General features: G+C 45.6%; 10 protein-coding genes across 10 annotated transcripts; 7 read left to right on the top strand and 3 right to left on the bottom strand.

The window, feature by feature from the left end:
- Window positions 1–828: 828 nt before the first annotated feature.
- N7483_001153 (uncharacterized protein) lies at window positions 829–1272 on the top strand (the record flags this gene model as incomplete). The annotated part of the gene is made up of 1 exon (XM_057084591.1): window positions 829–1272. One exon carries the CDS (start codon window positions 829–831, stop codon window positions 1270–1272), a length of 444 nt encoding a protein of 147 aa, XP_056950740.1.
- Window positions 1273–2437: 1165 nt separating this feature from the next.
- On the top strand, window positions 2438–3675 carry N7483_001152 (putative RTA1 domain protein; the record flags this gene model as incomplete). The annotated part of the gene is made up of 4 exons (XM_057084590.1): window positions 2438–2459; window positions 2540–2639; window positions 2711–2860; window positions 2940–3675. The coding sequence occupies 4 exons, from the start codon at window positions 2438–2440 to the stop codon at window positions 3673–3675; spliced, it is 1008 nt and encodes a 335-aa protein (XP_056950739.1).
- Window positions 3676–4093: 418 nt separating this feature from the next.
- Window positions 4094–5840, bottom strand: N7483_001151 (uncharacterized protein; the record flags this gene model as incomplete). Its single annotated transcript, XM_057084589.1, has 5 exons — window positions 4094–4997; window positions 5061–5390; window positions 5442–5515; window positions 5567–5588; window positions 5653–5840. 5 exons carry the CDS (start codon window positions 5838–5840, stop codon window positions 4094–4096), a joined length of 1518 nt encoding a protein of 505 aa, XP_056950738.1.
- A 1473-nt stretch (window positions 5841–7313) lies between these two features.
- sec11 (signal peptidase complex catalytic subunit SEC11) lies at window positions 7314–8325 on the top strand (the record flags this gene model as incomplete). The annotated part of the gene is made up of 8 exons (XM_057084588.1): window positions 7314–7384; window positions 7441–7564; window positions 7630–7673; window positions 7735–7761; window positions 7811–7879; window positions 7959–7995; window positions 8065–8095; window positions 8156–8325. The coding sequence occupies 8 exons, from the start codon at window positions 7314–7316 to the stop codon at window positions 8323–8325; spliced, it is 573 nt and encodes a 190-aa protein (XP_056950737.1).
- Window positions 8326–8769: 444 nt separating this feature from the next.
- Window positions 8770–9502, top strand: N7483_001149 (putative ubiquitin conjugating enzyme (UbcB); the record flags this gene model as incomplete). Its single annotated transcript, XM_057084587.1, has 3 exons — window positions 8770–8796; window positions 8887–9003; window positions 9173–9502. 3 exons carry the CDS (start codon window positions 8770–8772, stop codon window positions 9500–9502), a joined length of 474 nt encoding a protein of 157 aa, XP_056950736.1.
- A 3399-nt stretch (window positions 9503–12901) lies between these two features.
- N7483_001148 (putative GTPase activating protein (Gyp3)) lies at window positions 12902–15295 on the top strand (the record flags this gene model as incomplete). Its single annotated transcript, XM_057084586.1, has 1 exon — window positions 12902–15295. One exon carries the CDS (start codon window positions 12902–12904, stop codon window positions 15293–15295), a length of 2394 nt encoding a protein of 797 aa, XP_056950735.1.
- A 615-nt stretch (window positions 15296–15910) lies between these two features.
- N7483_001147 (choline transporter-like family protein) lies at window positions 15911–17574 on the top strand (the record flags this gene model as incomplete). The annotated part of the gene is made up of 2 exons (XM_057084585.1): window positions 15911–16147; window positions 16228–17574. The coding sequence occupies 2 exons, from the start codon at window positions 15911–15913 to the stop codon at window positions 17572–17574; spliced, it is 1584 nt and encodes a 527-aa protein (XP_056950734.1).
- A 515-nt stretch (window positions 17575–18089) lies between these two features.
- Window positions 18090–18866, top strand: N7483_001146 (uncharacterized protein; the record flags this gene model as incomplete). Its single annotated transcript, XM_057084584.1, has 1 exon — window positions 18090–18866. The coding sequence occupies one exon, from the start codon at window positions 18090–18092 to the stop codon at window positions 18864–18866; it is 777 nt and encodes a 258-aa protein (XP_056950733.1).
- A 1577-nt stretch (window positions 18867–20443) lies between these two features.
- On the bottom strand, window positions 20444–21290 carry N7483_001145 (extracellular serine rich protein; the record flags this gene model as incomplete). The annotated part of the gene is made up of 3 exons (XM_057084583.1): window positions 20444–20958; window positions 21017–21158; window positions 21213–21290. The coding sequence occupies 3 exons, from the start codon at window positions 21288–21290 to the stop codon at window positions 20444–20446; spliced, it is 735 nt and encodes a 244-aa protein (XP_056950732.1).
- Window positions 21291–22217: 927 nt separating this feature from the next.
- N7483_001144 (uncharacterized protein) lies at window positions 22218–23259 on the bottom strand (the record flags this gene model as incomplete). The annotated part of the gene is made up of 2 exons (XM_057084582.1): window positions 22218–23134; window positions 23247–23259. 2 exons carry the CDS (start codon window positions 23257–23259, stop codon window positions 22218–22220), a joined length of 930 nt encoding a protein of 309 aa, XP_056950731.1.
- Between the last annotated feature and the right edge of the window lie 178 nt (window positions 23260–23437).

Here is a 23437-nt window from a genome sequence, read left to right as displayed (position 1 = left end):
TAGAATACACTGCCTAACGGTTCCCCTCTTCACTAGGTAGTACTTGACTATAAATTTTGAAATATTTCCTCTAGCCATCTCATATCCCGATTCCCAACAACACCATCAATTACTCGTGTCTACTTCCCTGAGTTTAGGGACCCCAAGGAGTATATTTATAAGTACTGATGCCGCGCTTCGCACAGCACTGTAGCAATGAAATTGGGAAAAGGTATCTACTCAGCACTTAACATTTGAGTCAGTGCTTGACCAGAAATCTCGGTCAAGTACATATGTGGACACTGTGAGTCTGTGACACTACAGCCAGGCTCACATACTTTAGTGCTTAGTCAGTAGTATGTATAGGTGACTGTACAGGTGGTGACATGCCCCTCTTTGAATATAAGTACCTACAGGGTTTCATACTCAGTTACCTACATGATTACCTAGAAGGGAAGGCTAGCTGCTATACAGTTAGATATAGACAGATATCTAAAGTGAGAGATAACTGAAGTAAGAGATATCCTAAAGTGAGAGGTAGCTGAATTAAGAGAGATATACTCATGTTTAGATGGAATAAACAAAAGAAAAAAAATCCAGGGGGTCTGCCTGCCTGCAGGGCTGTAGATAACACACACCTTGGTGGACTTCCTTCCTTCCTCATGCGACCGCCGCACACAGTTCGTTCCCCCTCCCACTAGAAAATCGACGGCCTGCCCCTCTGGGTATTCTTCCAGATGGCGAGCAAATCGAAAAACCACTGCTACCCAAGTAGGAAAAGAGCCTTGAGGTCTACTAACTTGAACAAAATTAGTATCAATCCCCTGTATCCATCCCCTACATCCCACAATGCCTCTCATCAACCAACTTGAGACAAAAGAATCCCCCACCGATACAATCAAAGGCCTGGAGGAACTTTTGAAATCCCCAACACCCATCATGAAGTCTCTCAACAGTGCCGGCCGGTATGAGTTGCTTGGTCTGGGTGTGACCTTCCTGACCATAATGTTCACTATGTCTATTGCTCGAAATGAGTACTACAGGTATATCCTGAGCCTATCTACCTCGGTGCGGGGAGCTTTGTTAGCTAACAATGAATTTTATAGGCAGAGAGGGGCATGGGATCCAACCCTGCCGGCCCATTTCAGAGGATTCCATAAGGAGACTACTGCCAGCAACCTAAAGGCTGATAAGGCCAAGGCTGAGCAAGAGGAGGTTGAGAAGAAGAAGGCTGAGAAGGAGAATGGTGAGAAGCCCACCCAAGAGACTAAAGTAAATTCTCCTGAGTCCTGATGCATCAAATAATTTGACATTTATTATGGTAAGTAGACCATGTATTACATGATTTACGATGGAGTGACCTCGGGAATGATGGATATAGCGTGTCACGGTGCTGCTGACATCTGGAGTCATGGATAGTCTTGCTAACTTCTGTCAGTGATCCACCTATGATGAATTTTTGGTGGCCGCACAAATTCAAATGTTGGTTTGGTTGTTTGCCCAGGTGGTTTCAACTTGGAAGTTTTAAGAATTTATAAAGTCTACACTAGACTTGAGGGCAAGTTGTATATATATTTTTCAAAGTCCTTGCATGTATCATTATTATCAACTTACATGATGGATTGATATCACATTTGAAAAATCAATTGACCCATTTGATGTCTCTTTTTGCCCATTTGGTTGGCTTTCTTCTAGCTTAAAATTATCTTTTTGCATCATACATACGCTGAGGCTCCGCAAGGCTCCACAAGGCTCCGCTTCCCGAGTACGAGATTACCATTTTGAGCAAGGTCGTGTACTCCAAGTCATTACATCCAAATCACCAGCGTGGAGTACGTGATCACAACCTTGGAAGAACTTGGAGCTTTTGAGCGGGGATTTTTCAATGGGACCACAAGACCCTTGAAATGACGCATGGGCCCGCTGTCTCGTATTGGGGCCATCATCTACGCCTTCTATGCGGATCTCGTGTTCGGAGACTCTGAACCATGGCTACTGATTTGCTGCCGTCAGCCCTGGAAAGATTCTCCATATGACAGCATACTGGATATGATTTGTGGTTCAATATATCCCAACTGGGTAACTCGTTTTCGCTTGAGACTAAATGTATCGAACTCAGAAGCACTTGAGTGTTTCCAATTCAACTTGGACATATATACGCAGGCCTTCCGCTAAAGCTGAAACCTTGAGTGCTTGAAAAGCATCAACAGATTCAACATTTGAATCCCTACCACTGGCAGCACTGCCTACCTACCTAGGTACTACTACTACCATCCGCTACTCAAAGTTTGAATACAGACTCGGACGAAACATTTTGAAGCATCTCCTCAGTGCCCAGGCAAGCTTTCAAATGTTCATTCGCATTTCATACAAATATTCATGGATGGATGCATTCTAATGCATACACAGCCTGATATCAAACCAATCTCGCTCCGAGTCTGAAGCCTTTACTTCAATAATGCTCGACCCAAGATCATACCGTGAGTTCCATTTTTGCAAACTATCATGCATAACGCTACAACCTTCAGGGCTTGGAAGCCGGAATTCTAATGACTAGTAGAAGAGGGAAGCCTCTGGTTCTATGCACCAAATAAAGGTGCCCCCATTGCCTTTGCGATTCTTTTCGCAATTTCAGGAGCTGTTCATCTATACCAAACTATGTATGAACCTATTCACTCAAAGAATATTGCCGTATATACCGAGTCAGTCTAACGTGCTCTATCCCTTACAGAAAGCACAAGTCCTGGAAAGTCACTGGCCTCTTGCCATGGTCCGCTCTACTTTTCACGGGAGGATTCATCACTCGCACTGTCGCTGCCTTTGGTGAATGGGATAATGTGAATATTTACATCGCAAGTAGCGTTCTGCTACTTGCTGGACCGTTAGTCCCCTTTTGCCTCCAAGACCTTACTTAACTCCTCAATCTCCAGGGCTTGACCCAATGACTTTCCCCCTCCTAGGCCCGTTCACGAAGGAGCCAATTATTTCATCCTAGGTCGAATCCTCTATTACATTCCATACCACTCACCCATTCATCCCGGTCGCGTGTACTCGACGTTCATTGCCCTTGGAGTTATCATTGAAGTTATAACTGCCAATGGTGCCGTTCAGCTTGCCAGCGCCAACTCTACACAGCAACAACAAAATGTCGGAAAGGCACTGCTCAAGGCAGCTTTGATCCTCCAGCTCATATTGATGGCTGCATTTGTCGCACTTGCCACACGATTCCACTTCAATTGCATAAAAGGAAGTGTGCTCAATAATAAGATTAAGCGTTGTCTCATTGTGCTATACATTAGTTGCGCGCTGATTACTGTTCGAACAATTTACCGCACAGTCGAGTACTTCACCGCGGCCAGCTTGAACACCTATTCCGATATCCAGCACATTAGCCCTGTTCTGAAACAGGAGTGGTTCTTCTGGTTCTTTGAGGTGGTATTTATGTACAGTAATACCACCATGCTAAACATCTTCCATCCTATGCACAAGCTGCCACGCTCAAACAAAATTTACCTCGCCCAGGATGGTGTGACGGAAATCGAAGGTCCAGGGTATGATGATCCTCGCCACTGGATCCAGAAGTTCATCGATCCGTTCGATGTATATGGATTGATTACACGACATGGCAAGCAACATGTGTATTGGGAGGCAGATCAATCACAGAACAAATCAGATGCAACCCCTCAGATGGTTTAGATATGGGGCTTCTATCATGTCATAGACGCTAGCATGTTGTTCGAATGTTAAGATATTTCTTGCTATTGATTCGTCTACCTGTCAATTTGAATTGTGAGATTTTGAAAGAGAATAGAAAGCATGTCCCCAGATAGCGGAAAGTTGCGAACAGTCAACTGGTAGTTTAGTTATATTTGATTGTCCAAAAATTTATGATTTCAACTGGTAGACTGTATAAGTACACTATTAAATGACCATTGGCATAGGTACAAACATTTGAACGTCATGACTTGAGGGTATAATGGGCTTCAACCGGTCTAGCATCGGCATCCCCGGGGCCAGATGAAGAACTGTGTCAATTTGAATGCCTCAGGGCTCAATTGCCACACGGTTTTCCCATGTGCCCCAAGATCTCGCTATGTACTGAAGCACAAAGAAGCTAAATTTCATCCTCTTTTCCCATCTCCTCTTGAATTTCCCAACTGTACCTTGCAAAACGACTCTTCTTTCGAATTCTCTCACCATAGCAAATGAACAAGGGTGGAACAACGCAGAATACCGTTGCAACAGCGGCCAGTATTGAAACGGCGATATTGGCACCTAACCCATCGAACATCTGATTTGTGAAAAGTGGAAATGTTGCAGATAGCATACCTCTCATGAATGCAACAGCCGCGGTCGCACTCGCTGAGTAACTCAAATAACTGTCCGATATATACCCATATAAAACCGAGTCTAACTCTGTCAATGCATAGCCAACAAGAACTAGTGCGACGGTGGGCACTACCCAGTGTCCACCTAGTGCCGGTACCTTAGGCGGGATGGTCCATCCGAACCACCATAGCCCAACTGCCAGGAAGGGCACACCGATTGCCAGACCTGCTAGCTTGTGCTCTGGCTTGATCGGAAGACCTTGATCGCGTCGACGGTTGAAGATATAGCAATCGAGGATACGGGTCAGAGTGCTAAAACAAGTCCCTAGACCAATCGCCATAAAGATCAATGAGGCTTGTGATGCGGAGAAGCCCATAGATTGATAGATGGGTTGCAGAGCTTCGGTGAAAATGTAAATAATAGACATTGCAACAGAGATCATCATAGAAATTGTAAAAATGATTGGCTCTTGGAAAAATAATTGAACTGGTCTGAAGAGGGCTTCCTTCGCGAACGTTTGCATATCCGGAGAGTGATCGTGATTCAGGGCCGATGGAATTGTGGGAAGTATGTGCCGCAGCTTATTAACCTCACATGTCAAGACGCAAGACGATCGGGATTCTTTGATGAACATTAATAGGATTGTGAGAGCCGCGAGAATCATTGCGTAGGTAAAAAATACCCATCGCCTAGAAGATGTTGAAGCTTAGCATCAGTCTTGTCTTCAACAATGAGAAAGTAGTAGACCATACCAATCTAGAGCCTCAATGATATAACTGCTCATGATAGGCCCAAGTATCAAGCCAATATTGGAAGCGGCAGTCCAGAAAAACACGACCCAGATTCGGGCCTGACTATTGAACAAATCTTCAATACTTCCTCCCAGAATGGTTCCAGGAACCGCCGCAAGAGTGCCAGCAATAATGCGCATAATAATAGCTGTGGGTAGAGAATGAACAAGTCCGATGACTGCACAGCAGATACTGCTCAGACCACTGCTGAGAAGGTACATCCTCTTCCGCCCAAAGCACTCAGACCATGGAGGTAAAACAATGTTACCTAGACACTGACCAAGGAGGAATCTAAATAATTGTTAGGATATCAAAGCTCAAGATCCGTACTGATACTCATACAAAGAGACAAAGCAAAAAGTTGCCAAGGTTGGATCTAGATGATATTCGTGTTTTGCTTCTGCTGCTGCGGCCGCCTATATCTGTACTTCAGCTATGTCCTTGTGATGACCAGGCCGACGACTTACACCTGCTGTACTGCTTGCAGTTCTGAGAATATGATGTTAGCAACTCGGAAAACCATAAACCTTGGTCATCAAGACGGAACACACACATAAAGAGATCCAACAAACAGATAACCCCTGTATCGTAAAATTTCCGAAGCCCCGTCCAATTCCTCGGATATTTAGGATTGTCACGTCTCCATCGTAGAGCGCTTCCATCCGGAGTGAGTTCGAGATGTCGCTCTCGAAGCTCCTTCTCTAATGAGATCTTGGACTCATCCGACTCGAAGTCTGTCATATGAAGCAAACTAGACTTCATACTGAATCATTTGTTGACTGTCTTCTCTTCTGAAGATCCATAGAAACCTTCAAGTTAGAATCAATCTTATATAGAGCACAGTACAGTTCCGAAGTCGGGATGGGATACAGCTCGGAAAATTTCTTATTTCCATGCACTTGATATTTGATTCCATGTACACATGTGTCACATGTACATTATTGGCGCGTAGCACACAGGGGGGATTTGATTAGCTTCTTTTTATTACTCCGAAGAATGAGAGGCTGCCTCTATGGTATGTAAAGGCTCCGCTCTTTTCTTGGGCTGAGAATATTTGATCTGCAACTATAATCCCGAGGAATAAGACCTCACACATATATTATATGAGATAAGAGGTCAATATAATGGACTGATACCTGGATTACTATGTATGGATTAAAGTGATCAATCAATTAAATCGGTTTATATCTGGTTCAACTTCCAAGGTTAAGTGTGACCCCATACTCCAAGGGATGAACACGACGGCTATCTGCATTCCTTGGGTTACGAGGGGGGGACCTTTCTGAACTGATCCAAGTTAATATTGATGATCCAGCATATAATATTCATCAATGAGTTCTTGAAAATATGACAAATGATGTCAAAATCCAAAATAAGATTCCATAAGATTCCGGGATAAGATTCTTTTGCTTTATGCCGCAAAATGGACAGTGCATGACGTGGCCTAACTTATCGCATCATTGAGTGTCTCATATGAAGTGAAGAATTAATCTACAAGAGATATATGTGCATATGTGGTATATCGTAGTACCTCGGAGGGGAAATTCAAATATTGGAAACATTGATGTGAAGTGCATTGATGTGCCCAGGTAGCATGGTAAGCATAAGAGCGCAAGTCCAATTGATCGGTATCGTACAGCTTAAGTGCAGGTCTTAATGCATGTGTACAAAGCCCCGGGTCTTGATCAACTATGATTCACCTGTCAGTGGGTAAGGCTGGCTATTCAACCCAAAAAGGAGGACTCTTAAACATTGTCTAATTGGGACAATTGATGTATGGCTGACTATGATACTTGATTAGCTAGAAGTTGATGCATTATCTCTCCAACTGTTGCAAAAACCAAGAACTTTTTATTAATGGAGATTTTTTGTTCCCAAGTTCTAAAGCTCTATTCAGCCCAAAGTGATAGTTAAGTTAGGGATGACTGCGGGTATAGTAAGAGGGCAATTGTGAAGGCGGCGAGACGCGGCGAGACGGAGGCCACCTCTCCGCATTCAAGATAATCAGCTCCGCAACAACAACATTTGAACTCGGCACTGCTGGGACCAGTGAGCTTCTACCCTGATCTTATGAGATCCCTGACCTACCGCTAATACAATCTATCTTTATAGTTCTTAACAACTACCTGAAGTCCTCATTCTTTATCCCACCGTATCGTGACGACCTCTGCGAAGCTCCCTTCTTAATCTTACCTTCCACGAGAGTCGCCTGCCATGCTATCCTCACTATCCTCCGGTGCCACAAATGTCCGACAGACAATAGGACAGGTGCTGAACTTTGCACTGTAAATATCCGCCACTTTGCGATTCCTTGGCCTAGTGTCCCGCTGACAATGCGTAGCGTTCTATCAACAGCTTTCATGCTCTGGAAGGGTCTTTCTATCTTTTCGGCAAGCAGCAGCCCAATCGTTGTTGTTCTTTCCGGCTCGATGGAACCTGCTTTCCAACGCGGAGACTTACTTTTCGTGAGTTGATCCACGTTCTTCACCAATTCACACTTGGAACTCTAGACTGATATGGTGGGCCTTAGCTTTGGAATCGCAGTCCTAGAGCAGAGGTTGGCGAGGTGGTAGTGTGAGTATCCGCAATCATAAGGATTACATTTTCATGTGAGGTTAATACTGACTGGGAATAGGTATAATGTGCGAGGAAAGGATATCCCGTAAGGAAGCCCGCGTCGCCCGAGTCTTCCTCCCACTGACAGTTCCTAGCATCGTGCACCGTGTTGTCCGGACATTTCCCGAAGTTGACGCCAAGAATAAAGTCAAAGAAATCACAGTGTATGTGGACTTTCGTGCTCTGAGACCTCTGGAGAAACCCTCATTTTGCGATTGTCTAACTAACTGTTGTTTAATATAGTGATATGACGCCCAGTACCCACATGCTGCTAACCAAGGTATGACAATAGAGTTTGAATTGTGATGGTTTTTTTTATAGTAACTGACAATCGCTATTTGTTATTTAGGGTGATAACAATCTTGCCGATGACACTGAACGTTTGTGCAACCCTGTCTAGTTTATTTTTATTGCTCTGAGACTAATGATCGATCTCCCAGTTTATGCGAAAGGCCAGGATCACCTTGACCGAGAGGCCGATATTGTTGGATCTGTTCGGGGATATATCCCCATGGTCGGCTATGTGACCATCATGCTATCTGAGCACCCCTGGCTAAAGACCGTTCTGTTAGGTCTGATGGGACTGATGGTTATGTTGCAGCGGGAATAATCTATAGAGTGTATTAAAAAGCGGATTTAAGTAACTGCTCCCAAATACGAAGATTTCATAAATATCTAAAGTACAAATTAAGAAGAAAAAAAGCTGTGTCCTGTATCTATAATTATCTAGTAAAGTACATAGTTTGTAGGAAAGATGTTTTGTTTTGGGGCTCTGGAGCTGGAGCTATTCTGACCCTGCGGGCCGATATTGACGTCTTCGCGCACCCCCACTTCCCACTCCTCGGAGCTTTGAGCTTTACGACCTCGGAGCTACCACACTTCATTCGTGACTCACACGGTGCAAGTATTTTGACGGCCTTTCATTAAATCCATGATTAGATCACTAAAGCTGATCTTCTAGACTTCGCCTTTCAGACAAAAGGCACGTCTCTGCCATCAACGCGCACCCCGCAGTCATCACGCGCCCCGCTACAAGGTGATCAGAAGTGACAATATGGGTAGTCTGAAGCGCATTTCAAAGGTAAGCTAATCATCTTCTGATCACAATCTTCTTTGTATCTTGTGGTGCGCTTTCGGGTGCGGTTACTGATTCTCATTTCTCTTATCACAGGAGCTGGCTGAGCTCACAGAGTCGCCCCCGGAAGGTATCACTGTTGAGCTGGCCGATGAGTCCAACCTTTATGAGTGGAAGGTGTACATGGAAGGTCCTGAAGGTTCCCCTTATGAGGTAAGGCGTTCTACTATACTTATTCTCCGATGGCCCGGGATGTTCCCCTGCCAACCCAGTCAGGCAGGGGGCAGTCAAGCCCGGACAACGGCTACAAGGGGGAGGAAACAAACCCCGAATTATATTCCTATTTAAAAAAGACTTATTACTGATCTATTTGTTCACACAGAAAGGTCGATTCCTAGTCAAACTTTCCCTGCCAACCGGGTACCCCTTCAAGCCTCCTACGGTCTCGTTCGCAACAAAGATCTACCACCCCAACGTGACAAATGATGAAAAGGGGAGCATGTGTCTTGGTATGCTGAGAGCGGATGAATGGAAGCCCAGCTCAAAGATCAGTGCTGTGCTGCAGTTTGCTCGTCAACTGCTCGCCGAGCCCATGCCCGATGATGCGGTCGAGGGTCGGATTGCTGAGCAATACAAGAACGACAAGAAGCGATATGAGGAGATTGCGCGCGAGTGGACTCACAAGCATGCAAATGCTGATGCTAAAGCTTAATAATCGGGACAAGGACCCATGAGCCACGCCTAATGACTTCGACGCTGCCAAATTCCTGCATCTCTTTCTCTGCAATAGCCCTTTGGCCTGTGTAATGACTCGGACAAGCTGAGACCTGTTCCCAAGACTTGTGCCTGAACATATCAAAAATAAAATGAATCAATCTCGTTGATCCCATGCACTTATTCTTTTTACTTGATGAAATTCTGTAGCATTTCAAGCTCCTCAGTAACAATCGTAGACATGTTTGAAATCAACCATCGGGAGGTTGTCAAGAGCTTGATTCAGCGTGGATCAGTTGAAAGCCAGGATATGCCAGTGTCCTGTATATTGGGTGGCGACTATAGGCTGCCGTACATGACTGCTGCAGATGTCTCTGATCCTCTCAATCTTTGAATTTCCCCAGGCCGCAACAACTGTTCGCACGATTTAACGAAAAACAATTATATCTACTGGGCCAGTCTCCCGTAGCAACTACCTGTTAGTAAAATGAGACAAATTTGCCTCCAGAGCTGAGGCTTGAGTACCCTCTCCTTATCTCCGGGGCTGAAAAGTGCTCTAAAGTAGTAGGTGCAGGATGCATACATATGTGAGCCGCTGTTTACCGCACACTTTCGTGTTGATTCATCAAATTTCAATCATCCGAATGCTTCTGGAAATTGAGCAATTTGAGAGTAATTTAGGTGTGGAGCTTTAACTTGAATGTTGCCTTGAGCTGATACTCTGAAATATGACAAGGATATCTGGAGATGCTGGTCCATACCTTGTCCACGTCACTCAAAGATTGAAGTAGCGCTAATTGATGCAGTAGCAATTCGAAAGAAATCCGAGCTGTCACTTTCTTTTGTAATGATTGCATGTGCCGCATCTTCCCCATACAGAGGGAACAAGTTCCCCGGTAGTTACTTCCAAGGTTTCTTATAGATGGCCCAGCCCCACCCGTGAGGTTTTTTGACTCTGACACGGAGTATATCTATCGTGTATGGTTCGAAACCTTGAAATTTGAAATGATGAACATGTCCACGGGTGTAGACACGTGTTTTCGCAACATATTTCAATTCAGTGCTGTCAATACCGAGACTTGATAGATGTCACGATGTTTCGTCCGCCGTGTCTTAGCAGGATCATGCACCTGGGCATCATCGTGATCTTAATTTTGTCACCGTAGCCGGTGAGCATGTCCACTTGCATGCAGACTTCGGATTCTGTATACCAGGCATCTGGGCCTAATTGGTAGTCGCGGTTATGGGACTGAAGTGTCTCACCGGGCCAGATGCAGTTCAAGTTTTCAATATCGGGACATTGGTCACAAGATCATGATATGAATATACCTGCATATACTGGGGACTCGGACTTCAACTTCAACTTCCTCTACTATGTTCAGAGCTTGACAATGCTGATAAAATGAAGATAAAGATTGTGGGTAAGAGGAGTCTATTCTGAGCAACTATGATAGATCATTCTTTGATAACGAGGGACGAACGACAGTTAAGCGAAAACACATGGCTGCAAGGTTTCTTCCCTGGTTGACTTATCACAAACCGCTAGATTTGATCCGCATTAGACAGTTTCATCCTTCCCCGGGCCCCTTTTACAGCTTGTTTTTGGTATGATATGATTGGATGATTATTAAATTAAGGCCTCTTATTGGTCCTATCAGCAGTACTGATCCACTTTAAACCAAGGTTGAGTCCTATAAACGTGAAAGTTAATCTACTTGAACCAGCTAGAATGATAGATGTCATGAATATAGGTATGAACCTTTAACTTCCAAGAAGAGTGAGGAGACCTGTTGACTACCACTATGTACTAGTATTAGTGCAGTGAGGAGTTGCATCTGAGCAGTACCGGACTATTACAGGAAACTTGAATACAATCAATAGAGTCCTGGAGTATTTCCGACTCCTGGATAGTGGATTCGTGGATCTAGGCGTAATTTGTGATTCTTAAACGAGGCCATTCAAGAACATTTTGAATACGTCTCAAAAAGGTAATATAGCTTCCAAGGTTCAGTTTTAGGAGAAATACAGTCGTGCGGACTCTGTACTCCGCACTACTCCGCACAGGGAATGTATTCGGTTGTTATGAATTTGAACAATGATGCATTCATTGACGATAGATCTATTTTCGGGACTATTTGCCCTACTTGAAAATGTGGAGAGTTGGTACCTAGGTATGTAACATTTGAAACATACGGAGTTCTCCGTACTCCCCCTGTAATGGAATGGGCTTCGAGAACATTGCACAGACACATTCCTAGAATCGTGATCATTCAATGGTGTTGTGGATCCTACCGAGATGCCCATCAGGGCCTAGATAGACATCGTTATCCACCCGGCCGCGACCTCCGGAGGACTTGGTACTCTTAATTTGCACCAGTGAATGCCCCTGGGATATTCTAATGAACACATGAACTGGTGTCAACATAGATGTTTTCCTTTGATCTGACTTTTAATCACAAGGATAAGATGAAGAGTATCAAAGGGGTGTATGTATAAATTCATCACCAGGGCAATAGTGTTGGGGTAAAAAGCAAAGCCCAACATTCTCATCTCGGCATTTGGGCCTAAGCCTAAGCCTAAGCCCTGAAGGATCTATGCGTAAATAGTCCCTACTTAGCACTATTATTGATTTTAAGATGCTCAATGGCAAAAAAACCAAATAAAAAAAGAATCTAATAGGAGAATTGAATAGTTGCAAGGTCTTTTACCGTCTCCAACTTGTCAGGGTAACCGGATGTATGCCCAGATGCTCCAGACTGTACTCCGTAAACAAAGTCCCTGATCGGCGATGCATCCGTGGTCCCTCCCGTTGCGCATACATAGGACATTGTACAGCTCGTATCCCCAGAAACACCTTAATTTATTCCAAAATTCTTATTAGACAAGTCAGATTTTTAGAAATAAAAAAGAGGAGTAAATTACTTACCAGTAAAATTGACTTTTTTCTTGTATTTATGAAATTATGAAATTATGAAACGCCCTTGCCAGTCTACGTCATGTGACGCTAAACCAGATCAGGGTTCTGTTGATTTTTGTCTCAAAATCATCTTCTTTTCCCTCATTCCAGTCCTCTGGCAGGCTGTCCTTTCTTTTCGTCTTCCTTTCTGGTTAGAGAGATTCAATTCCCTTTGACCACTCCCAAGAGCAAGGTTTTGCTCAGCCTTTCGTTCGATTTTTCATTGCCTCTGGTTCTCTTTTTCTCTCCTTCTCGGCCGCGATAACCATAAAGCCTGCCCTGAAACGGAGTACAATATACACCACGCCATACACACGCGACTATTTTCCTATTCGCCAATTTCAATTTGACCACTTTCCGGCTCGAGATAGCCATCAAATTTGATTTCTTCCCGTCGCAAAAAACAAATGTCCAGCGGGATCTGGTTGCTAGCTCGTGGCCATGGTCACAGAAAATGGAAGCTCGAGATACCCGCCTCCCTTGGTTGAATCGGAATTACGAGGTCGTCGCAAAATTGCCAATGGACCCCGATTAGATCCCCTGCGGATTGATCCACGTGTGCCACTGACCAACATACCTTCCCCGAGAGCGTCGCCGCGTTCCCTCAACCAGCCGTATCGCACGCGTTCGCGCTCACCCATTCCCCCGGGAAGCCAACCTGTCTCAGATGATCGACCATGGCTTCCTGAATCCTTGCGGGCAGGTTCCCCGCAGGACAATGGAGAAGAATGGAGAGCAAAGAGATCTGTCTACCCACCTTTACCATCCCCCGAACACCATCCTCCAAGATTCTACCCGCGCGATAACGAACCGGACCGACCACCCCCTCGCAAGGCCCCGCCAGCTAGAGGTGGGCTGCGCATATCCATGTCCACATCTAGACTACACGGGAGGCGGCCCAGATTGCAAGAATCCCCAGACCGCCGCCAAGAGCTAACGCCTCATGGTTTGCCAATACCGCGCTTTCCTTCCAACGGACCCGCGGACGATAATAGCCTTCGAACCAGTGTCAATTCTGCGATGACCTCTCGATCTAGCATTGAGCAGCACAGTGGTACAGAGCGCAGCAGCGTTCTCACCAAGAGTAGCTCAATTACTGATATGTCTCCAGATACGCCCGATGCTCCTTACAGCATGGATGGGGGTATGAGTGTTGAAGATGCAATCTCTATGTACTTGGATGGATTCAGTGATGTAACAGAGGAGCCTGGTTCTCCAAGATCCCGAGCAGATAGCAAAGCGCCGTCAATAACACCGCCTCCTTCTCGGGATATGCACCTGGAAGGTATACCACCTCCGAAGCCTCTCATGGAGGAGGTTCCTCCCGTTCCTCCACTTCCAGCATCAGCATGGGTTGAACCTGTGCACGTGGATTCTACAATACCGCTACCACCTTCTGAAGCTCCTTTACCTGAAACTGCTCCATCGGAACCTCTACCACCTGTGATCTCTACACCTCCACAACCGGAGGCCTCATCCTCCGACCACACCTCTAGCATTCAGTCTGTTCACAAACGAGCACAATCCAAAATCTTCATTCCAGGCCCTGTACCTCCTCCATTCAATTCGGGAAATGAAACGAGAGATGATTATGGGTTTCGTAAAGCAACTCAATACGTGACCCGTGAGCAGTATGACGGGTGGAAGGGCCCGTATTCAAATTACACAGCTCAACGAAGAATGAAGTGGCATGCTATGTTACAAGAACATGGTCTTCCGATCACAAACCCCTCCACATTTCCACCCCAGTCGACCAAGCTCAAACGATTTGTGCGAAAAGGAATTCCATCTGAGTACAGAGGTGCTGCGTGGTTCTGGTACGCTGGTGGGTATGAGCTCCTGAACAACAACACTGGCCTTTACGATAAGCTTGTGGCGGAGGTCATGGCTTCACCTAGCAATGATGACAAAGAGCACATTGAGCGTGATCTTCACCGAACCTTCCCCGACAACCTTCATTTTAAACCGGAATCTGTTGATGCTGCAGAGAAATCGGGCGGCAACCCCCAGAGTTCCGGGGTAACGGAGACGCAGATGATTCAATCTCTTCGTCGAGTTCTGTATGCCTTTGCCCTCTACAATCCTAAAGTGGGATACACTCAGTCGCTCAACTTTATCACTGGCATGCTTCTCCTTTTCCTCCCCGAGGAGAAAGCCTTTTGGATGTTGCATATTATCACCTCGGTCTACTTACCTGGCACACATGAAATCAGCCTGGAAGGTGCAAACATCGATCTTTGGATTCTAATGGTTCTCCTACGGGATACCACGCCCGCAATCTACGCCAAAATAGCCAGCATGGGAGGCACTCCCACTGGCCGTGGCAAACCTCCTCCCCTGAACGTCAATTCACGTTTGCCTGACATCACTCTGGGTCTGACGAATTGGCTCATGTCTGTCTTCATCGGCACTCTCCCTCTAGAAACCACTCTGCGTGTCTGGGACATCTTCTTCTACGAGGGATCCAAAACATTCTTCCGTGTCTCATTAGCTATATTTAAAGCTTGTGAGCGCGATATCCTAGCGGTCTCCGATCCAATGGAAGTCTTCCAAGTTGTGCAAACCGTGCCCAAGAAAATACTTGATGCCAATGCTTTACTAGAAGACTGTTTCTTGCGAAAACATCGAGTTGGACAAGGCCGCATCGATGAATTGCGTGCTGCTCGCCGTACAGCTGTCCGTCAAGAGAAGATGCGTCGATCAATTGCTTTCAGCAAGGGTGAACTAAAGCCTGCGACAGATGATTTTCCCGTTCGTCGGCGGAACGCCCATCCTGGTATTGAAACTCGAGTGGCTGACTCCTGGCGCCATCTAAAGCACCATGCATTTCGATAAAGCTGCATTTGAGTTCCCTTGATCCGTTGTTCGGGGAAATCGAGCCTGATATAGACCTGAAAGTGGGACACTCGGATCCTTGCTGGCTGGCCAAGAAATGGACAGTTGTACAACCTGCAGGGCTCGACCACTTTGGACCAATTGGGAGCTCTGTACTAATTTTCCTAATCATAATTATGTCAAGTTCAACAGAGCACTGCAGGCATCCGAACAGACCTGGATGAAACCTCCTTGCATTTACTTTTTCTGGCTACTTTCTGGGCGTTGTCATGGAAAAAAAACGATCGCATCATACACTGGATCACGCATGGCATTCATATCTTTTTTTCTTTATTCTTGTATATAGAACATATTATCATATTCCCCCCAAATACAGGTCTTTTGGCCCTTAAATCTAACTTTTTTTTTCTGAGATTCAAGGGTCCAGCGATCCCCGATGAACATGAAGATAATTGAAGATCATTGGAGATTGGACCGTGTTACTTCCCGTCTTGATGTTGCATGTCGTCATGGATTTCCAATGCGGAAATAAAAACCTCCTTACTTCCTGCCCAAAATGTTCCTTGATTTCTTCTTCTCTTATTGATTCATGCGTTTATTCTAGATGATGCAGTCATGAGTGGTCAAGCAGCGAGTTATTACAATCCCAACCAAGGGTTCGACCAGCAGGGTCAACCCATCAACTATACCAATGGCTATAATCAACAGAATGGGAACTACCAGCCGCCTGTCGCAGAGCCAAAACCCCCACCTCCATACCCAGAGAATGCGCCGCCTCAATCTGGTCAGACTTTCAAGGAAGCCTTCAAGATCGACCAGCCGAAGTATAACGATATATGGGCAGGGCTCTTGGTAAGTGATACCTTTGGGTAGCATTTGCATACTATATCAAGGTGCACACGAGATGGAAGCTAAATGAAAAACTTCCACAGCTGATCGCGGTCTTCCTGGGCTATGTAGCAGTCTCGGGCTTAACAATCCACTCGTACGCGACGAACAAAGGATTCAGTGGAGGAGGCATCTATGACTCAGGGAATGATTTCTCATTGAACACCAACACGCTTGTCTTATTCATCTTCGTCCTGTGTGTCGCGCTGGTCTTCTCATGGGGATATTTCATGGCCGCGCGCTATTTCACCAAAACCTTCATTTGGATCACGGGTATCTTAAATATCGTCTTCGCTCTTGCAACAGGCATTTACTATATCGCGCGCAAGCAGTATGGAGGAGGAATAGTGTTCCTTCTATTTGGTGTCTTCGCGATTATCTGTTTCATTAGTTGGATCCCGCGTATCCCGTTTACTGCATTCATGCTACAGACCACTATGGATATTGCTCGAAAGCATGGGAATGTCTTCCTCGTCAGCGCGTTGGGCGGTCTCGTGACTGTTGCGTTTTCGGCATGGTTCTCAGTCACTCTTGTCGCGATTTATGTTGCATACGAGCCTGATTCTACTGGTACGAATCCAGCATGCGCAAATGGCGGGTGCAGCAACGCGAAGGTTATCGGTTTAGTGGTTTATGCTACTTTTGCCATGTATTGGCTCAGCGAGTGGGTCAAGAACACGGTTCACACCACAATCGCGGGTGTATACGGGTCTTGGTATTTCTGGAGTCGGTCAGCAGGTGGAATGCCAAAGGGTGCTACTCGCGGAGCGTTTCGTCGTGCGACGACTTATTCCTTTGGCAGTATCAGTTTTGGCAGTTTGATCATTGCCATCATCAACATGATGCGCCAAGCATGCTCTGTTGCTCAACGACAGGAAGCCGCACAGGGAAATATCGTGGGTTCGATATTCATCTGGATTCTGGGTTGCTTTATCTCTTTGCTTGACTGGCTAGTCACGTTGTTCAATCGCTATGCCTTCTGCCATATCGCACTATACGGAAAGGCTTATATCCCTGCTGCAAAGGATACATGGACGATGATGCGCGACCGTGGAATTGATGCCTTGGTGCAGGATTGTCTGATGGGCCCTGTCTTGACTATGGGTTCTACCTTTGTGGCCTATGTCTGTTCCTTGCTGGCTTACTTGTACTTGCAATTCACCAAACCGGCTTACAACTCAGGTGGTGATTTCACTGCTGTTATCATGGCTTTCTCGTTTGTGATTGGTCTTCAGATTTGCCAGATCTTCATGACTCCTATCGGAAGTGGTGTTGAGACTATCTTTGTGGCGATGGGTTGGGATCCTCAGGTTATGATTAATGATCATCCGGATATCTATTATAAGCTTGTTGAGCTTTACCCGCGTGTTCAGCAGGCGGTTCATGCTTGAGTGGAGAGCTTTATGCTGTGATGAGTTTGATGATGGGCTGGTTTATTCGATGGCTATGAGTATATGATTATGCCTTGCTTTCCTAGATACTCTGTTATTTTGTAGGTACTCGTGGGCACTTCTATAGTAAATTAATGAATTGATATCTTCCAAGGTTTAACCTTGGAAGTTCAAATGTTTGAATACTAGCACTTGAGGGCGCAATTACCACTACGACGACGAATATCATTTACTAAGGGTAAACTCAAATTTGCTCAGGTGGCTCCAATAACCTTGGAATTCTCCTTAGTAATTTCCTATATTACTAAGAAAACAAATAATAAGACCTTGGAAGTGCTACTAAGCTCAACTTGGACGTTGAAACGCTCCGCTTCCCAAACAGGCCAGAGATGATATACATCAAGATCAAAATCCTTTGATTTCAACTTTTCTCTCCCAAATCCCTGCAACATACCGAGCACCGAGCAACCCTGCTAGTTAATAATACCAGGCTCGACCTCAGACCTCAGCGTTGTATGAGTCCTTCATCTACCACCACCATAGCCCGCTTCCTTCAAGTTGGCATATTCAAGGGCAAGAAGCTTCAAAAGGTTGAAGTTGAAATGGAATCAGAGCGAGAAGATAACATATATAAGCTCCAGCACAATCGTGAAAAAAAGGCCCGGCGTCACGGTTGGGACAAGGGTAAACGTGAACTAATTGATGGGTTTCTCCGACTTGAGCGCCGACTTCGAGAAATTACTCAAAGAGAGATTCTTTTACAAGAGAAAATGAATCAAAACGACTTCAAGTCAGATGTCAAAGAAGTGGAAGAAATAGGAAAAGAGCTCGAAGAACTTCCAGCAGAGTTCTTCATGACTGAACAAGAAAGAAAAAGTCTATGGCCAAAATTGAGCACCTCGACAAAAAAGGGACTTAACCTATGGCGACCACAGCCTGAATGGTATCTCCATAAAACACTTGTCCAGGATTGTGTTGATAGAGGCGGATGTTGTGGTCGAGCTTGTGGATGCTGTCAAAAGCGCAAGCACCAACTTGAACCTAACCGCCGGTTAGGAGTTGGTCATTGTACAGTTGAATGTGGCTGTTGCGAAGCAGCTCATGGCTTTGCCTTTACGGATAAACAAAAGGAGACCATGAAATTGTATTATCCACTGAACCCCGATAGTGATTCTAAATACTTTCGGAAGATTATGCTGGCTTCGAAGTATGGTCTTATTGATGACTGTACTCAGCGCCCATTTGATCTCATTGATAAACCGCCAAAACATGAGGAGATTCAATGGGTTTGAGAAGAGGATAGCTGGGACTATGACCACGATATGAGAGAAATGAAGTTTGGTTATACATGGGGACTTGCGGTGTATTTTACATCTTCTATTGCTTCAAAAGAAGCTCACTTGGAAATGTTGCTAACTAGTATTTTTACTTTTGCTCCAATCCTCGGTGCTTCTGTCAAAATTCAGGTTTTATCATATTGATTAATCCAATATTTGAAGCTTGAAGATTCAAAATGGATGTTCTAATAGTCCAATTTACTATTACAACCTTTTCCACTCCCATCATCAATGCCACATACTGTTGACATCGCCGCAGCGGGAGATAGAAGGAGGGTTACGAATAATGTGCGCAAGACAAGATTTGAATGTAGCCTTGATTTTCTCTAAACTTGAATCTCAATGAAGATCACACACACTGGCAAGCACTTGAGTCTATAACCTTCCAAGGTTGGAAGTAGGATATCTTGACTATAAACAGACGACGTCATTTGATATTGAGCTCAGCTGCACCTGACTTCAGGTACCACATATAACTAGAAAATAGGGTGCCAACAAGCTATAGTAAACCTGAAGTCACTTCAAGTTCTCTTTGCCACATACGGCATAACCGCACCGTGAAGAAGCCTCCATCACCCGCACTCCGCTGTTATCTTTCCTCACCTAGCACATGTGCATGAACTAGAAGGCTCTTTTTACCTGGCAGTGACTCGTGGTATAAAGCAGGTGACCCTTACCCCCAATGATATGCTTATGTACTTTCACGTTGTCGGAAATGGTAAATCGTTACCAACCCGACACCTGGGTATCATTGAGAAGGGATTTTACCCAGTGGATCAGGAAGACAAGGGCTCCTTGGAGATTCATTCAAAATGCGAGGGGAGTTAAACTCGTTGCATCTAGCGTATGACTTCAAGCTTATCAAGAAATCGAAGTGTTCGGGGAAGCTTGTTGAGGTATCAACACGATCGCTGAGAATATTGCGGTCCATGAAGGCCTAAAATGAATGGCAATGCATGCACAGCTTGGAGAAGATAATTTGAGTTCACGGCCGCCTTTCCCAGTAAAGAATGGTTTGCTTTTTTTTCTAGTGTGGCACTGGGACAATTCTATGAGCCTGCTTGAGGTTTCGCAAATCCAGCAGCGTCTACATGTTTGTTCGAGTACTTCTTCGCTTACCTGTTCACCTACCTGTCAGCCTACCCGGTGAAATAGTCGCGCACCTAATAAGTCGTCTGTATACTTTCAGATATATTCAATGTGAACTTTAAGGTGTCGCTCAAATGTGTTGGACCATTGTATTCACAAGCTGAGGACCTACACTACGACTTCTGTATTATCTAGCCCGCTACAGGAGCAAGAATGATAGTAGAATAAATCATACTTCATTGATCATTATAGTTTCAATATCCATAGTACTACCCAGTCAATCGGCTCTCCAAGGAACAGATAAAAAAAAATATAAACTCCCAAGACCCATAAAAGGAAAAATAAATCATATCAAAACAGTCCAAGAAATGATACACCACCTGATCCAGTGCCCTTGATCATAGAGAATCCATCACACAAAAAGGAATCTTTGCACCTTCATCTTACAGAGCGATCATCAATCCCATGACAGCAGCGACGCCGAGGGCAGCGATACCGCCACGGGCAGCGCTAACCTGAGGTGCGGCACCCTGGAAGGTGTTGAAACGGTTTGCAGAGGCACCAGATGGGGTGGGGGTAGCAGCCATCTGGGAGCCAAATGCACGAGAAGAAGAAGCAGCACCGACCAAGATACCATTCGAGTAGACAGGGGTAGAGGCAGCGCCCATGGGAGCCATGCTGCTGCTAGCAGGAACATCAACAGGGATCTGGGACAGGTGCGAGGGGTCAAAGGCAGATGGAGTAGCCCGGCAACCGCACTCGGTCTTGGTCTCGGTCACGTAGATAACGCGAGGAGCGGCAGCCTCGGCAGGCGCAGGAGGAGCGTAGGCACGCTTTCCATCAGCCATGTGCATGTTCATGTGCATGTTGCTAGCTGGCTCCATGGGGTTGCTAGCATGGCGAGCTGGGGCAGCCTCACGATCGCTGGAGCACAGGGAGCTCTGCAAATTCTTCAGGTCTGTTTATTCGTTAGTTACCCTGTTTCGGGATTTTGCGGTGAGGGAAAGGATACGTACCAACACCGGCGTCGCTGCAGACTTTGGCAGCGGAGTCGGAGATCTTGCTCAGAGCATCACTGTTGGAGCAGAAGCAATCAGTGCTGCTCTTGTCGGAGCACTCCTGCAAAGTGGAGAGGTCGATGCCATCGAAGGCAGCGTCCTATATGAATGTTAGTGCGTCTTCCTTATCGGTACTAAGCGATCGAATACTCACAGCACACTTGAGGTAGTCACTGGTAGTCTGGGCAGTGACACCAGCAATGAGAACAGCGGTAGTGATGAAGGAACGCATTTTGAAAGATTATATGATTGTTTTGTGTGATGGGTATAGAGGAATCAAATCAAGAGCTGATGCAGGAAAATCAAAAGCACGTAGCCGCCCACGGCACTGAGAAGTTCTCGCCATATAAGTAGTATCTGAAAATCATAGTAAACAAGATACATAATTTGCCCTTTTGTGCATCCCTTGATCCCTGGTGCCGTCGTTGGCGGGCATGACGTGAAGGTATGTCGTTCCATCTCCACATTAGGAAGTGGACGCCCTTCCAAACTGTGTATCTAGGCTTCTGTCGGCATCCAATTTCGCCTCAGTTGCTGTGGATACCGAGAGAAATCCCCTGTTGATCGCTTTGGAATGACAAAAGAATGTGCCAGTTGCCATGTCTCCGCTGCTGTGCTCGCTTCTATCCCTGGCCACCCTTCCCTCCGAAGAATGTTCAGGATCAGGAAATTCAGGGTTCAGGGGGCTTTCGAGTTATTTTATCCTTAGAGGTTCCAAGTCAAAGATAAGTAGGAAAATTCATCCATCTGATTCATCGAATTCAATTTGGGGAGAGGGCGCTGTACAGATGCCCGCTGCCAATAGCCTCAGTCACGGACCGTGACACTGCATACTCTCCGTATTCCAAGGTTCTTGAGCTCTCGTGTTACTGAGTGAGTTATCAGGTACTATTTAGTATCAAAAAATAGCTGAGATTGAGTGCTATTCTTCTAGCATTCTCAATCTTTTGAAAGGACTCGAGTGCATTCACTAATGGCGACTCCAAGTCGTGCTATGAACATTTGAACTAATATGTTGTCAAAAAGAATTATATACATAAACACTGGGTATAATGTCCCATAAGCTTTCAAAGAAGCTCACAGGTATCAAAAAGGATATACTGTAGAAATATGCAATAAAAACCGTCGAAACTTGAGCCCATACACATGCATAACAGCCCTATCGACGTTGGGGTGAACTTGGCCGCGACGTGTCACCAGAGAGGGGACGTTGTTCATCCTGATGAGCAGGCAATTCTGCAACAAAGCTCTTTGAATCCATCGCTTGAGCCTTGTTATCCAAAGAATCTAGAGCTGCAGCTGAGCTCGGGAATTTCTGGGCTGCGGAATATCCGTCTACTTCAGCATATTGCTGATATGTGCTGCCCTCGACCTCCTGAGGGGGTACAAGGATACTCGTAGGATATTGAGGCATGTTCTCAGTTGGACCTGAGCCACCGAATGCAGGTTGTGAGGCTTCAGCGATCGTGTTTGTATTTTTATGCTTTCTCTTCTTTTGCAGGAGCCAAAACATAAAAATCGCTGCACCGATACCAGCTGCGCCGACTACTCCACCAACAACACCTCCAGCAATAGCTGCAGTATTTTTAGATGAGCTTTTCTTCGATGAGTGACTGGGTACTGATGAGGGACTGTTTGTTGTTGACTGAGAGGTAGTTGAAGTGGTCAGGCCCGGTGTTACTTCAGCCGACATTGCCGTCGTGGCTGTAGCGGCGGTGCCAGACACATAGATATCAATCCACTGATCATCGACAATTGAAGGACTGACAGCGGCAACGGTGGGGTACCCATCGTAATAACTGGTATCGGTGGTAGATGTCAATGTAGCTACCAAGTATAAGGTCTCGAAATCAGCAGTATAGCCACACCCGTAACCCATAACGCCGAGGTCGGGATATGTCCATGTCTGACAGGCTGGAGCGCCAGTGGCTGTGCAGTAAACACCGAAAATATCATAATGCTCTGTCAGACTGGGCGTGGCAGAGATATCATTATTATCGTAGCACGTCGTCTCGTATGCGCAGGCGTTGGGGTCGTTGCCAGCACAGCAGCCTACCATGCCAGGATAGCTGCTGTCTGATGTATGAAATACGCATTGATTCCCACTTCCGCAATAAACCATACTATCTGAGATGAAAGTTAGTGTTGGAGTCTCTTAACAAGCTCATGATGCAAAGAGAGCACATACCATCCTCCCACATGCCGTCCACATAACCGCATACACTGGCGGGAACCCATGATGTGTATGTTGTTACTGGGTAACATGAGCTACTTGTAGCATATGCAGTATCAACAGAATCTCGCTTGTTCAGGGCACTATCTGCTGGCCCTGGCGCATTGGTTGGAGCGGGAATATTGCGCTGAAAGCCAGCATGAGCA

The sequence above is a fragment of the Penicillium malachiteum genome (assembly GCF_028827825.1).
Source record: "Penicillium malachiteum strain IBT 17515 chromosome Unknown utg000001l:1.0-8184562.0:1.0-8186909.0, whole genome shotgun sequence".
NCBI lineage: Eukaryota > Fungi > Ascomycota > Eurotiomycetes > Eurotiales > Aspergillaceae > Penicillium > Penicillium malachiteum.
This window is presented reverse-complemented; position numbering and strand designations above follow the sequence as displayed.